The following is a 15,770-nucleotide window of genomic DNA, read 5'->3' as shown; positions in this document are numbered from 1 at the left end:
GGCACTTGAGCTTGTCTATTCCACCAGGTGAGGAAATATTGAAATGAACCAGGAACCAGATGCTCACTGGTTATGGCATCTGCTAGCACCTTACCCTGGACTCCCAATCTCCCCAACTGTAAAAAATATATTTGTGTTATTTAGCAACTATCCATCTGATGGTATTTTGTTAAAGTGGCCAAATAGACTAAGCCAATACTTTGTTTGTTTGTTTTGGTACCAGGGATTGAACTAAGGACCTTGTGCTTGCAAGGCAGGCAGCAGAGCCACTGAACTAAACGCTGGACCTTAAGCCAATACTTTTAAAGGAATGAAATATGGAATAAAATGAAACTTCAGAAGAGCTAAACAAATGTGAACAGGAATAATAAACTCTGAAACCAGTAATACTCAGAAACTGAGGCAGACAACGAATCAGTCTCTGAACATTCAGCAAATAATAAGGAAGGTCCCAGGTACCAGGGTGGTATTGGAGCAAGACTCCATCTCTAGAAGGGAATCAAGGAGATGCCCAGTTATTATAATAGTAACCTTTGAATGGTGGAAGGTTGCAAATGGAGAAAACACTAGACATCAAGATCCAAGTTAGAACTCCATCTTCAAAACTGACTGAGCCTAAACTGAAAACTTGATTGGAGGTTACTTCAGGTCAGGTTTGTTCATGAAAATGAGATGAAGAAAGACACAGGAGGAGGACTATCTGGCTAGACATTTTATGACTTTGTGGCACAAAACTGAAATTCATTAATTAGAATTTGCTGAGAGACATCAAGGCATGGAGGCTATCTGGGTCCACTCTTTCTAGAGAAACACAGTACTTTACACAAAGTAGTATTCTTTTCTTCACTGGGGGTGGCAAAGTGATACAGCACTAATGACTCCCAGGAAAACAGTTTGATGGGGAGGAGTGTCCTTGCCCTTATAAAGCGAATCTAATTGAAACAAATGTTTTTTTCTCCTTTTTGTGTTAGGAAAATGAATCTCTTTTCCTAGAATTTAAGGCAATTTTCTTTCTGCATCATTGAGCTCTATTTATAAATCTTTCAAAATGGCAAGTATTTTTCAGTGTTTAAATGCATTGAGAGTGATAAATACAACAGTTCACAGTATAAGAGACAGAAACAATGCCTGCTTGCTGCCTTTTGCTTGTCCTGCTTTGCCACAGACTCTTTATCCTCTGATGCCACCCTGCCTTGGAGTCAGTCAACTGTGCACTGAAACCTGTATAAACTATGAGCCAATAAAGTTTTCCTCCTTTAACTTTGGGTGTCTGGTATTTGGTCTCAGCAACAAGAAAAGTAACTAAGACACTGGAGGAATTTTTTAACAAAATACCACAGTGAAATTAAAAATGCCTATAAGGCATTGCTTAGAAACACTGAGGAAATTAAGATATCAGTTTTACTATGGCTGACTCAGGAAGTCCACAATCAAAATCCCATCAGGTTTCTCTGTAGAAAATACAAGCTATTTTTAAAATTTTATGTGGAAATGCACAGGAGCAAAAATAACCAATATAATCCAGAAAAATAGTCAGAGAATTTAAACTATACTGTAGGACTTACTTTAAGATTATAGTAGCCAAGACATTGAGATATTAGTGCAAAGATAAGTCATTAGCACAAGGATATAGAAATAGACTCATCTATACATACATGAATACATATATTAGATCAATTAATTTTTTACAGAGACATGATATCAACGCAAGGGGGAAAGGAATCTTTTTAATAAGTGGTATCATAGCAACTGGATATTGAACAGGAAAAAATGAACCATGACCACTAGCACCATACACAAAACTTAACACAAAATGAATAATAAGCCTAAATATTTAAAAGAAAACCTAGAGAGAATTATTTGTAATCTTAGGTTATACAAAAAGAACTTGCCGGGCTCGGTGGCACACGCCTGTAATCCCATCACTCGGGAGGCTGAGGCAGGAGGATCACTGTGAGTTCGAGACCAGCCTGGGTTACATAGTGAGTTCCAGGTCAGTCTCAACTACATAGTGAGACCCTGTCTCAAAAAAAGAAAGCAAAACAAAACAAAACAAAAAGAACTTACAAGCTGGGGATTTAGCTCAGGGTACCACTGCCTGCCTCACAAGCACAGGGAACTGAGTTCAATCACCAGTACGAAAACAAAAAAAAAAGAAACAAACAAACAAAAGAGAAATTACATGAGGTAGAAAAAAATGAAGCATAAAAAATGACAAATTAATTTTTTAAAAAATTTTATATATCAAAATATAAAGAAAATCAATAGTAAAACAGATTAGGAGAAACCATTCTCATTTTTTGTCTAACAGAGGATTGATATCTAGAACTTTTGTAACTCAATATTAAAAGAAAAAAATCTAACTTTTCACAATGGGCAAATAATTTAAACCAACTACAGTATTCATAAATGATGAATAGTCAATAAGCATATGAAAATATTTAACATCATTAGTCATCAGGAAAATTCAAATTCAATTAATGAAAAAGACCTATCACTACCATAATATCCCTCTCGCTCGCTCAGTCGTTCTGGCTGTCTGGCTGTCCATCTGTCTGTCTGACAATAGAAACTGTTAATGCATATGTGGAGCAAGTAGAACTTTCATCCAGTTGTTGATGAGACTATCAGATGGCACAAACTTATTAGACAACAGTTTGTTTCTTAAAACACACATAGATCTTACGACTCAATAATGTCACTCTTGCTCCCTCTGGCCTGCTCGGGCCCAGTCAGCAGGACTGGATAGCCTCGCCCTCCCCTGCCTGCACCGCCATCAGCTCTAGAGCAAGGAAGGTACTCTCAGACCTCCTGATTGGGCCAGTCCTTGGATCCACTCTGCAGAGGCACAGGTGATCATAAAGGGTATTTTTCTGAGCTCTTATCTTTGAACATCTTTAAAGAAAGGGCAGAGGGAACCTGTAGTAAAACTGTGTGGAGTTCAACCTTGCAGGAGGTCAGGGAACTCAATTTGGGCCTTGCAACCCAAAATCAATCTGAATCTCAGGGTTCTGCCCTCAGGTAGCTGAGATCAAAGGACTTAGTTCTTCACATGGCTGTGCATGTTGTATATTATGACAGCAGAGATATAGTCTGAAAGAGGCCCTTCAAATTCATTTTTTTCTTTCTTTTCCTCATTCCACTCTTTTTTCTGTCCCTTTCTCCAACTCAGTCTCTTGCTCCACCATATTATCCCTCATCTCCCTTTCTCTTCCTGCTCCTGCCTTAACTCAGATTTCTTCTTTTATCATTTTTCCTTTTTTCTTTATGTTCTTTTCTTCTGTCATTTTACCTCACTCAAGGGTCATTGTATCGTCAGTGTAGCCGTCCTCTGGCTTCACTTAAAACCTTCTTCAATTCTTTTTCTTATCTACTCCTCTCATCCTAACTCTGTCTAAGCCCCCATCCTAAATGGTAAAGATGCTATATTGAAGAGTTTATTCACTGCAAACATATTTTTGGCTGCTTCTTGATTATAATTTAATTCATATGGTTTAAAGGTGATAGACTAATGACTACCATGAATGGTCAATTTTTAAGTTGTGCTTTGATCCTATTGTGTTGCTGATTGTATCAATTGGGCTAAAGGATTGTGATTGGTTTAATGAGTAGTCTTCTCTGATATTAAGAATGTCACTCTTAGTCATTTACCCAAAATAAATTAAAACATAAATAAAAATTCCTATACATTCATTATAATTTAACCTATAATAATCAAATCTAAAATAAGTCAAGGATTCATCAAATAGTACAAGAATAAACAAAGTGTGGCATATTTGCTCACTGGAACTGCACAACTAAAAGGAATTAAATTTTATATTCGTAACATGGGTGATCCTCAAAACATTTTGCAAAATGAATGAACCCAGAAAAAAGAAACAATGCTGTATGACTCTATATAAAACTCAAACAGGAGAGACTAATCTATGGATTTAGAAAGCAGACCTGTAGTTGTTGGGATGAAAAAGGTGATAAAATAGGACTGAAAATGGGCACAAAAAGTTTTTGGAGTGCAAAGAACATTCTATATCTTAATTGAAATGACAGTTACATGTATGTTCATACATCTGTCAAAACTCACTGGACTTTATATTTAAAGTTAGTACATTTTAAACCCAGCACTCAGGAGGCTGAAGGAGGAGGATCACTGTGAGTTCAAGGCCAGCTTGGGCTACATAGTCAATTCAAGTTCAGCCTGAATTACAGAGACAGACCCTGACTCAAAAAACAAAAAAACAAAAATAAAATAAAAATAAATAAATGTGTGCATTATATTATACTTAAATTGCCTTTCTTAAAGTTGGCTTTGTAGCCAGAGGTGGTGGTGAATGCTTATAATCCCAGCAATCTGGGAGGCTGAGGGAGGAGGATCCCAAGTACAAGCCCAGCTTGGGCAACTTCGCAACTTAATGAGAGCTTGCCTCAAATTTAAAAAAAAATAAAAATTTTTTTAAAGATGATAGGGGCTCAGAGCAACAACTCTGCAGTAAATTTCCAGTACCACCAAAAAAGTTGATTTTTTAAAAGTTAGAATTCCAGTTCTATTTTGCTTTTTGTACAGAGCCCCTTCTCTAACAATTATTTACATGTGCTATCTCCATTATTTCCTTATATGACCCTCAATTGCTTAGGCCCCTGTCTTTTCATTTACTGTCACAGAATAATTGCAAGACACTCAAGTACAATGCTATGATGATCACAATGCCTGCATACTTGTCCATTTTTCATATATTAATCAAATTTCCTACTCTAATCCAGCACATTAAAAGAAATAATATAATTATTAAAATGCGTGATTACCATTTTTTAAGAAGTTAAGAAATCCAATATCTAGAACCCATAAAATCATGGATTTTCAGGCCCGAACTAGTTATCTGAAGAGTACAGGTCTGATTGGTACCAATTAGAATTGAGGAAACTTCAAGCTCCTCAATTTAACTTTGAATAAACTTTTAGTGAGACTGTCTTGTCTCCTGGGACTCTGAGCACATCCACAGAGACTGATAGACCAGAGGAAGCTAAGCAAGTTCGCTACTAACAAAGCATTATTTTCAGAGAAGAAATCTTGACTTACTGTGAACTGTTGTATTTATCACTCTCAATACATTTAAACACTAAAAAATACTTGCCATTTTGAAAGATTTATAAATAGAGCTCAATGATGCAGAATGAAAATTGCCTTAAATTCTAGGAAAAGAGATTCATTTTCCTAGCACAAAAAGGAGACAAAAACATTTATGTTTCAATTAGATTCGCTTTATAAGGGCAAGGACACTCCTCCCCCACCAAACTGTTTTCCTGGGAGTCATTAGCGCTGTATCACTTTACCACACCCAGCAAAGAAAAGAATACTACTTTGTGTAAAGTGTTGTGTTTCTCTAGAAAGAGTGGACCCAGATAGCCTCCATGCCTTGATGTCTCTCAGCAAATTCTAATTAATGAATTTCAGTTTTGTGCCACAAAGTCCTAAGATGTCCTGTGTTTAGACCTTCCTAAGTGCAAAGTGGTCTCTATTTCCTTCATCTTAACAAAAATCATCACTCTGTAGGGTAAATTTCAGGTATTTCAGTGTCTCTGCTTTGAGGTTGTATAGCATTGTATAACATTCTTTGTATTTTCTCCGTGACAAAAAAAAAAAAAATTTAAAATTGGTCCTTGTCAATAATCTATAGCAAAACAAATGAAATAAACATGGTTTCAGATATTATACCCTTAGTCTAATTGGGGAAAAAAATCAGTACTTTCTTTTTTTCTTATGAAAATTTAAGGAAAGGGCAGGATCCTTTATTGTAATAATAACTTAGGAAAAAATGACTCAACTCAATCTCAAGCCACTCTGTTTTAAGTGAGTTGAGAAATCTATGTGTACTTAGGCAGACGGGAGAAGCTATGAGAAGCACCAGAGCATGGAAAGAAATAGCATATCCTGATTAAGGAAAGATGGAGCGGGAAAGTTTGCATGTAGCAAAACACTCATGAGGAGAAAGCAGAAGCAACAGCCGACTTGGGAGGCAGATTACTGAACACACAAGGATCTGTTCTGACATGACTCCAACCTTAGAAGTACAAGAGAGAGTACCACATATAAACACACATACATCAGTCCATACAAACTTTCAGATAAGTAAGGACAAACTGCCAAGAAGCAAGCTATCTATTCATAATTATTCAAAAAACATCCTTTTTTGTTTTGTTTTGTTTTGTTTTCTCAGTGCTGGGGATTGAACCTAGGAACTTCACATTGAACTACATCCCCAGTTCTCCTTTTTAATCTTTTATTTTGAGGCAGGGTCAATTGAAGTCATGAAATTGCCTAGACTGTCTCAGAGGGCCGGGATAACAGATGTGAGCCACCATGCACAGCTTCAGGAAATATCTTTGGAGAGCTTCCTTTGTTTCTCTCAAGGTGCTTAGATGGGTGGAGGAAGCCAAGGAGGCAACACTACTCTGCAAGTGCTCAGACAGAGCTGTGCACAGGGTGTGAGGGAAGCATGTAGGAGTAGCACCTTAATTGCTCTGGAGATGGGAAATCATGGGAGGCTGCCAGTAGATGGCTTTGAAACTGAGATCTGGAAGTCAGACAGAACGTAGTTAAATAATGCGGGGGGGCACAATTAAAAGGAAAAGGGACAATGTATGCACTAACCATGAGTCAACAGAGAAGATAGTTTCAGGTGCAGTGGTACAAGCCTGTAATCCTGAAGCTGCAAGAGGCTGTGACCAGAGAACCGCAGAGGCCAACCTAGTGAGACCCTGTCTCAAACTAAAAAAATTGAAATGGGCAGCTGTCAGTATCAAAAAAGAAAGAAGAAAGAAAGGGTGAAATGGCATGCTCAGAAAACTAAAGTATAGATCAGCAAATTGTTCTCATTAAAGGCCAGATGTAAACATTTCATGCTTTGGGGGCCATATGGGTTATATTGCAGCCACTCAACTCTGCCATTAGAGCACAAAGGCAGCTACACACATATATAAAGAGATGAGTATGGCTATGTGCTGGTGAAACCTTGTTTACAGAAACAGGGCTCTAGTTTGCCAGCCACTGAATCTGAGTAATTCAGCAAGTGAGGAACATTGAACAGGGAGGAAGGAAAAATGGCAGATCAGGCTGGCAAGACCAGATTACTGATTGCCTTGACGACTGTCGTGGAGTTTGGGGTTTGACCTTTGAGACTGACGGGAGGGACAGAAACAGCATTGTGTTTTGAATGCTCTCCCTTGCTGCTATGCGAACTGTAGATGGGAAACAGTATGGCAAGTTAGGAGACAATGGGGCCAGTTAGAAGGCTGAACTCACAGGTAGCCTAGATGGGATGGAGAGGAGACATTGGGGAGCAAAGAAGGAGGTGACTCTTGGTATGGGGAAATGAGGGGGCATATCATTTAACCCTACACATCATGACTTTTCTAAAGGTAAAGAAAAAACATCTGGAGTATAGGGTTGAATTTTGCACAGGGGCCATCCTAATCTCCGTTATCATTCCAGTTTTACTATGTGTGCTGCCAAAGTGAGCACAGGGTTGAATTTTGATAAGCACATATCTACAATGTCTGACTCATTATTTTTGACTGTGTAACCTTAGGTTTCCTAAGGTTGCTTCGTGGTGTTTCTCGGAATATTACTTTTACCTGCTTACTTGAGACGTCCAGCTTTCCCCAGAATCTCACAGAACTTTTCATGGGCTCACACCCCCATCCGTGTATCCTTCTGGGCAGCTGTCACCCAGCTCCTGACAACTCTGCTGTCTCTGCAACCCTCCAGGTAAGTACCACTGCTGCTGTCACCATTCCTCTCTGTAGGCACTGCCACTTCTGTTCACATCCTTTCTGCTGCTACCACAGCTGCTACTCATGGGGCCTCAGGATTGCACAACCATGCCATGCTCCTTACAGAAGCAGAGAGAGTGTGTCTCTATGCTTTCTGGGCCATACAGTCCCCTAGATTCCACAGCAGTGTGGTCTGTGCCTAGGATGTCTCCTGCCACCCCTTCCTCTGTAAAATCTAGGTCCACATGAACTTATGTTAGGGATGAAGGCAGATGGCAGGCACATTTACCAAACACACATACACCTGCACACAAGCAAACTTCTTGACTCAAGACTTCTCCTCCAAAACCTCCTGACTCTATGATGCAAACTGCCCCCTTTGTTAATTTATCAGAAGTATGGAACAAGTCTGATTCCCAACTCTAACTCAGGTGACATTGTTTGCTCTGGTTCTGTTTCACAAACATTGGATTTTTGTCCCCTCCCTACCCTTCAACTCTAGGACTCAGCTTAGACCCCTTTTTCTCTGGAAAACCTCTTTTCACCCTTGTCCAGGCTGTGTTAGGGGGTCCTTTCTTGATGTTTCCAAAGTAACATGTGGACAACCTCAGACTTGTGCTCACTGGGTCCTGCTGTGATTATTATATATGGTGTCTCTATTAAAATGATAAATTCCTTAATCACCTAGCAGGACTTGAAACATAATAAGCTGTCAACAGATACTTGTGAAATTCATAGATGTAATTTTCCAAAGTATGGGATGTCTGTCACTCTCCTCTGTCAAAGGTGCGGATAATTTTGTATCCACTCCCACATATAAGGACCAGCTCTTTTTGTGCACATTCAAATCTCTCTCTCTCTCTCTCTCTCTCTCTCTCTCTCTCTCTCTCTCTTCACTCTTCTCTCTCTTTCCCGCTCTCTCTCCCCTCCCCTCCCTGCTTTTCATCAAGTATTGGAAAAACACCAGAGACTGGACTCTGACATTGTAGGCCAAGAATAATCTTCACTTGGTCTAGAAAGAAAGTGGGAGGAAATGAAAGCATTCTTCTTCCCTAAACTCTCCAAGAATTAGGGCTTTTTCACATGTGGAAATAATTAAACAATCTATCAGTGAACTACCTCTTTCATCCTAAATTTTCTGTGTACTTTGAAAAGTGTACAATTTGTTTTACAGTAGTTTATCCTATGCATTTCAAAGGAAAACGATAAGAAAGAACAGCTGTAATAAGAATGTGACTTTACTATTTCTACTAAATTTTAATAGATGAAAATGTCCTTGGTCTATATTTGCTCATACATACAAGGAATGCTTTCCTGATATAATAATATACTTAGGCACAGAAGATTTTGAGAAGAATGTACTTCCCAGGATTTCCAGTGTTTACCTTTAGTATTTGTTTATCTTTTCACTTTTTAGGTTAATATTTACATATCTTTGTCCAATATATATTTATTAGATTCTTCTGTACATCAAGCTATGATTCAGCTGGTTAGCACTGAAACTTTGAATTTAAATTTAGTGTAGTTCTATATTGCCTAGTTTTGTTGTTTTATTTTGAATTTTTATTCTCCTTGAAAGAAAAAGAGTTGGGATTAGAAAATGAAAATATATTAGTTAGAAAAACATCTATTCCATTATCTCAGTTGTATCTCATCACTAGTATAATTTCAATGATTTTTTACTTATTTTAATGCACACATGCTATGGGCTTCTCTAAATGTATCTATAATATAATCAAGAACGATTTTTTACAATAAAATGTTGGATTAGGCATTGATTTCTTAGGAACTCTCAGCAGTATTTACATACAGACATCATTTTATACTCTAGCCATTTTAAATTGCCATATGAATTTTTCACAGAAGATCCATCATATGAAAAATAATCATTCTTATAGGTGTATAAGGGTGAAAATGTTTTTCCGCTTGTCAAGTTCTTTACTTTCATAGCCCATTAGAAATTGGTGTAACTGACAAAGGAACCAGCCAACTCATGAGTAAAGGACGCCTAATGTGCACTTTCTACTGTGACACTGGTGCCATCTTGAAAGCTGCCCATTGTGGGATGTAGGGATGTGAACTAGCCAGAATCTTTTGTAATTTAATTTAATTATTTATGCTGCTATCATATCCAATTGTACTTTTTTTATTTTAAGGAGCCTACTGTGGATGTAGAACATTTGCCTAGCTTGCATAAAGCTCTCCATCCCCAGCACTAAATAAATAAATAAATAAATGTCAGTGGACACCAAACAGTTTTTCAAACCCAACTTTTATGCTTCTTATAAGAGATACATCTAAAATGCAAGCCAGGAAAATATACATAAAATGTAACCAGAAAGATTGAAAGCAAAGAAAGATAAAAAATAAAATCTCTTCGTTTAAAAGAAAGAAAGCCATGAGATTCTGAGGAGCTACTTCCTTACTGTTTTCTAGGGCAACAAGACATGAGAAATGGTACAGTAATTATGGAGTTCATCCTCTTAGGCTTTCCAGGTAGCCAAGGATTCCAAGCCCCTCTCTTTATAGTGATATTTCTCATCTACATGTTAACCCTTGCAGGCAATGGCTTCATCATTATCATTGTCTGGGTTGAGCCTAGGCTGCAAATCCCAATGTACTTCTTCCTCTCCAATCTGGCCTTCCTAGAAATCTGGTACACTACCACCATTATTCCCAAACTACTGGAAACCTTTGTAGTGGCTAAGATGGTCATTAGCATTCCCTGCTGCCTGCTGTAAGCCTTCTTACACTTCTTCCTGGGCACCACTGAGCTCTTGATCCTCTCTGTCATGTTGTTTGACTGCTACCTGACCATCTGCAAGCCCCTTCGCTACCCCAGCATCATGACCAGCAGCCTATGCCTGCAGCTGGCCCTCAGTTCCTGGGTGCTGGGCTTCGCCATTGTCTTTTGTCAGACAGTGCTGCTCATCCAGTTACCCTTAGGTAGCAACAATGTTATCAATCATTTCTATTGTAACGTTGGTCCTATCTTGAAAGAAGCCTGTGCAGACAACAACATTTTAGAACTCCTGGGTCTCTTGGCAACTGTCCTGGTGATCCCAGAGTCACTTCTGTTTACTATCATTTCTTATGTCTACATTGTTTCCACTATCCTGCCGATCCCTTCAGCTACTGGCCTCCAAGAGGCTTTTTCTACCTGTGCCCCTCACCTCACGGTCGTCTCCCTGCTGTATGGAGCTGTTTTGTTCATGTACTTAAGACCCACTGCACACTCTTCCTTTAAGATGAATAAAGTGGTATCTTTGCTGAATACTATCCTCACACCCCTCCTGAATCCCTTTATTTATACCATTAGAAACAAAGAGGTAAAAGGAGCCCTAAAGCAGGCAATAATTTCTCCAAAGACTTGCCACTCAAAATAAAACCTGCAACACACTAAAATGAGCTTAATGCAGACACAAAAATTAAGTGTAACACGAGATTGTAGAGAAGTTTGATGAAACAGGCTCCACCAAAATCTCAAAAGTTTTTGTTTACTGTTGTAGCAAGATAAAGATACAAAAGCAAGCCATGATGGATGAGGTCCCCTATAGGAATGTGTCATATATAAATAACCTAGAGCCAACCATGATGGGACAAGCCTATCTATATGGTAATCCCAACTACTTGGGAGGCTGAGGCAAGAGAACGGCAAGTTAAAGCCAATCTGAGATGCCACCTCAAAAACTAATAATAATGATAATAAAAACAGCTGGGCGTGTAGCTCAGAGACAGAGTGTTTGCCTGGCAAGTGCAAGGTCCTGGGTTTGAATCCAAAGAAATAAATAAAAATTGTGTTATGGTTTATACCTAGATATCACCCCCCCAAGCTTCATATGTTCATAAGTGGGGATTTGGGAAGGTGATTGTGTCATGGGTGTGTGATACTCACCTGTGGATTAGTTGACTAGAGAGTTCATAGCTAAATGTGATGTTAGAAAGTGAAGTCCAATTGGAGAAGGTGAGTTACTGGGGGTGTGGCCTAGCAGGGCACCCTCCTTCCTTCCTTACCACCATGCCATGAGCTGTTCCTCCTGTACATGCTCCCTCTGCCATGCCACCCTTCCTTAGAGCCAGCTGACTATGGACTGAAACCTTTACAAACTGTGAGCCAAAATAAACTTCTCCTCCACTGAGTTGTAGGAATGAGAAAGTAACAAAGACAAACTGGAGAGTTTTCCTTGAAAAGAAGTAACTTAATTCCCCACCAAGGAAATTCCAAGATACTCCCAGATACTAGGGACAACTCCAGACTTTTTCAATTGTAAACTGAAAGCGGACATCACAAAGGTCAGGGTCAAAGACAGCAACTTTAAAAAGTAAAGAATCCTGTTTCCTTCTTTGTTTATGACAGCCTTCTTTGCCTTAGCTCCTTGTCAAAGGGATAAGACATTCCACACCTCATTTTCTTAGTTCACCATAAGAAAAGTATGCTGGAGTGTCCCAATCAGTATTAATGGTAGTTCCTAAATGTTTAAAAAGAACCAGGTTTATGGGACTAGGAATGTAGCTCAGTGGCACTGCACCTCCCTGGAAAGCACAAAGTCCTCAGTTCAATCCCTGGTACCACAAAAAAAAAGGTATATGCTTGATGATATATTAATAATGATATTTCCATCTTAATAGGATACAAAATTTTATATAGTATCATCCTAAAGTGGCTCATTCCCAGATAATAATAAAACTTGAGGACTTTTTATCAAAATTTTAATTTACACCTCATGGATTATGCCAGTTTGGGGAATTCATTTAGGTAGACCATGTGCAACAAAAAGGTGTCTCAGAGAAACCTAACTATGTTGTTGGAAAATAGCCCCAAGGTCACAAGAAGTTCATATTCACAGATAGCATGCAAAGGTCTTTAGAAAGCAATGGTCCTTTTCTCAGGAAGATATCCAAAACTGATAGAATGATGATGCAGGTGAGTCATCATAGTCCATAATAACAAGTACTAATAGGTCCCTTTTCCAGCAATAAAGACTGTCATTGATAGCCCATTAAAAATATGATTCTTAAAAAGGATTATTGCAAATTCATTTTAGCATTAAATGAAAAATTGCAAATTCCAAATAAAGTGTTATGAGGTGACAATGTGATTATCTACATTGCTCTCCTTAATCTTCTCTAAGGGCACTGTCTTGAGGTTGGTAATGAGAAATAGGTCCTTTGAGGATATAAGGTTAATCTAAGAACCTGATATGAAAAGCCCTGTTATCAAAACAATAAGTTTCCCTGGATTACAATGTTACATATGTGAGGAAGAAGAGCAGTTAATGATATTATGTAGAACCATTCATTCAGACATATCACAATGGTTCATTAATTGAACCTTGGATCAAAAGGGATGTGGGAAAAACTTTTCCAAGATGAAACTGGAATCATTTGGAGATAGGCTAATCCTCTTCTTTCAAAAGTTGTAATCCTTCTTGTGCTCAATAAATAATAATCATTGCCATCAGGATGGGTATTTTCCAATACTGGATGATGACTGTAGCTGGCTCACTCCCACTGCAGGATGCCTTAGTTATATTTTTCTTTTTTTCTGGGAACAATACAATCATTGCTAGTATACCAGGCCCAATGCTTCCAAATATGTGGGCTGGGCTCCCTTCAAACAATGTCAGCATATTGTTATCTCACAAGTGGAGGATTCATTTGCTACTAACTGGTTTTCAAGGCCTGGAATACACCGGGGTGTTCCACATGGCACCCAGTGTTTTTGTGGCACAGATCTGTGGCCCTGGCTGTCTCCTTGCTGAATTGGTCAGTGCACCTTGGATTTTCCTTGGATGAAAGGGGATGGCTGAAAACTGTTAGCCACCCTGCCAACCTTCCTGTGCTGCAACACAGGTGGATCCATAGTTTGTTCCATTAGTATTGTCATCTAGCCTCTATTTTTATTCCCTCTACTGGATTAGAGGATGTCACATGACATATAGAATCTCTAACTTGATATATTCAGGAAGTCCTTAAAGATACTGCCCAAGGAATCATTTTGTTAATACTGAAGTCCAAGTTATGAGAAAGGCTGTATTTCAAAACTGATGACACTCAATATTTTAACTGCACCATAAAGAGAGACCTATGCAAGTATCAAAGTCAGATGTTGTTTATACATAGCTGAAAACTCTGCCAATACTTCTGCCACTTTACAGGAGTTAAGACAACAAACACAGGCATGTCATATCCCAGTCCTGGCTTTTGGGAAATGATACAGGATTGGTTCTCAGGATCAACAGTGAAAGTAGTCCCCATCACAGCACAGATTTCTTACTGTTTCTTTTAAGGTATATCTCTAAAGTTATCTCAAATTTTATCAGAATGTTATCTTTCCATGATACTCCTAAGTGCCCAACCAACTTAGCAAAAAGGTTTTTAAAAATCTATTGTCAATCTGAGTGTGGAATGCCCAGCTGAACTGAATCAGCATGGTTCTGGGAATGCATGACCAATTTAGGGAGGATTGCGGTCAGAGGGATATAAAAGTTGACAGGAGGGAAGGATTTCACCTGATTTTCCTTGGAAGAGTTCCTTGAAGCTGATTTTCCTCCCAGTGGCTTTGGTTGAGCTCCAGTCCTCACCTTCCTCAAGACTGCTTCCTATTCTCTTTGGAGATCTGGCCTTTGCTTTCATCTTGGACATCATCTCCTGGCTCTCAGGACAAATTTCTTAAGCTTTTCCATCTGCTAGCACAGATTCTCTTACCCTCCAGCACTGGCCCTTGGGCTTTCTCCCACAGGCTCTTTCAGTCTTCCACTGCAGATTCCTTGGCCTCCCGATACAAACTTATATGGGACATTGTAGTGGGCTTCAGACATTGGTCTGGAGTCTTTGGATCTCTAGCGGAGGGATAGATCTCACACTCTTCTACATTTGACTCTGTGGGTGAATACTGTCAGCTAACCTTGTAAATTTCTGTGTCCTGCATTAAATCCATTCCTCTCTTGCAGATACTGACTACAAAAGTAATATATAGACAGTTTGGAGATAATTATATATTTACCAAAGTATCTAATGCCAGACCAAGTGGTTCACCATTCTTTACTTTGAATTATAATTTTTCTCCAATTATAAAAACTGAACTCCAACTATAAAAATGTTGTGCACATATAACTTTTCCAAAGTCATCCAAGTTCTATATCTGTACTGGACAGCTCCTTCACATACTTCTCACCCACCCTCACCCCCTGCCAGACTGGGATCAAACTGAAGTGCGCTTTACCACTGAGCTATATCCCTAACACTTTCTGGGGGTTTTTTGTGTGGGGAGGTGTGGAGGCATGATTTCACTACATTGCTCAGACAGGGCTCTAGTTTGTGTTCTTCCCTCATCAGTTTCCCTCAGTGGTAGGGTTGTAGGTATGTGTCATCACACTAGGTTCTACACACACTTTCAACTGAACCAATTTTACTAACTACTTATCATTTCTTTGATTTGGAGGAAATAACCCCTCTCTATTCCAAATGCACAACTAATCACTTCCTAACAATAGTGTTTTTCTCTTTATCTACATTAGTCACTTTCCCAGAATTCTAACAAAAATACCCAACATCCACAAATTAAAATTAAAAGAGGAGCGGTTTATTTTGGCTTGTGGTTTCAGTGTGTTCAGTCTATATTTGGCTGGCTCTGGGACAAAAATGGTTCAGCAGAAGGGGCTGGTGGAGGAAAAGTCCTCAACCTATGGCAGCCAGGAGACAGAAAGAGTGGAACCAAGCTGGGGATAATAATATACCCTTCTGGCTCACACGCCAATGACTCACCTCTATCCTCTAAATCTTAGTACCCAATAGCACATTCAACTATGCACTCCTCAGTGAATTAATTGTATGGCACCCTCAAGATCCAATCATATTCCAAAAATCCACCTCTGGGCATATGAAACTTCTGTGGGACATCTTAGATATATGCTATAGCATTATCAAATAGTGCTAAAGAAATAAAAAGCCAATGCCTTTGTTATGGCTTGTGTTTAGATGTCCTCCCAAAGCCTCGCATG

The 15,770-nt window shown here is 38.9% G+C and overlaps 1 protein-coding gene across 1 annotated transcript; it reads left to right on the top strand.

The window, feature by feature from the left end:
* Positions 1-10,214: 10,214 nt before the first annotated feature.
* On the top strand, positions 10,215-11,153 carry LOC104857986 (olfactory receptor 6X1). Its single transcript, XM_010618068.1, is given in 1 exon segment — positions 10,215-11,153. A coding segment is annotated over 1 exon segment (939 nt).
* The last annotated feature ends 4,617 nt before the right edge of the window (positions 11,154-15,770 follow it).

This window comes from Fukomys damarensis, unplaced genomic scaffold (genome assembly GCF_012274545.1).
Source record: "Fukomys damarensis isolate Sample0158 unplaced genomic scaffold, DMR_v1.0_HiC HiC_scaffold_16, whole genome shotgun sequence".
Classification (NCBI taxonomy): domain Eukaryota; kingdom Metazoa; phylum Chordata; class Mammalia; order Rodentia; family Bathyergidae; genus Fukomys; species Fukomys damarensis.
This window is presented reverse-complemented; position numbering and strand designations above follow the sequence as displayed.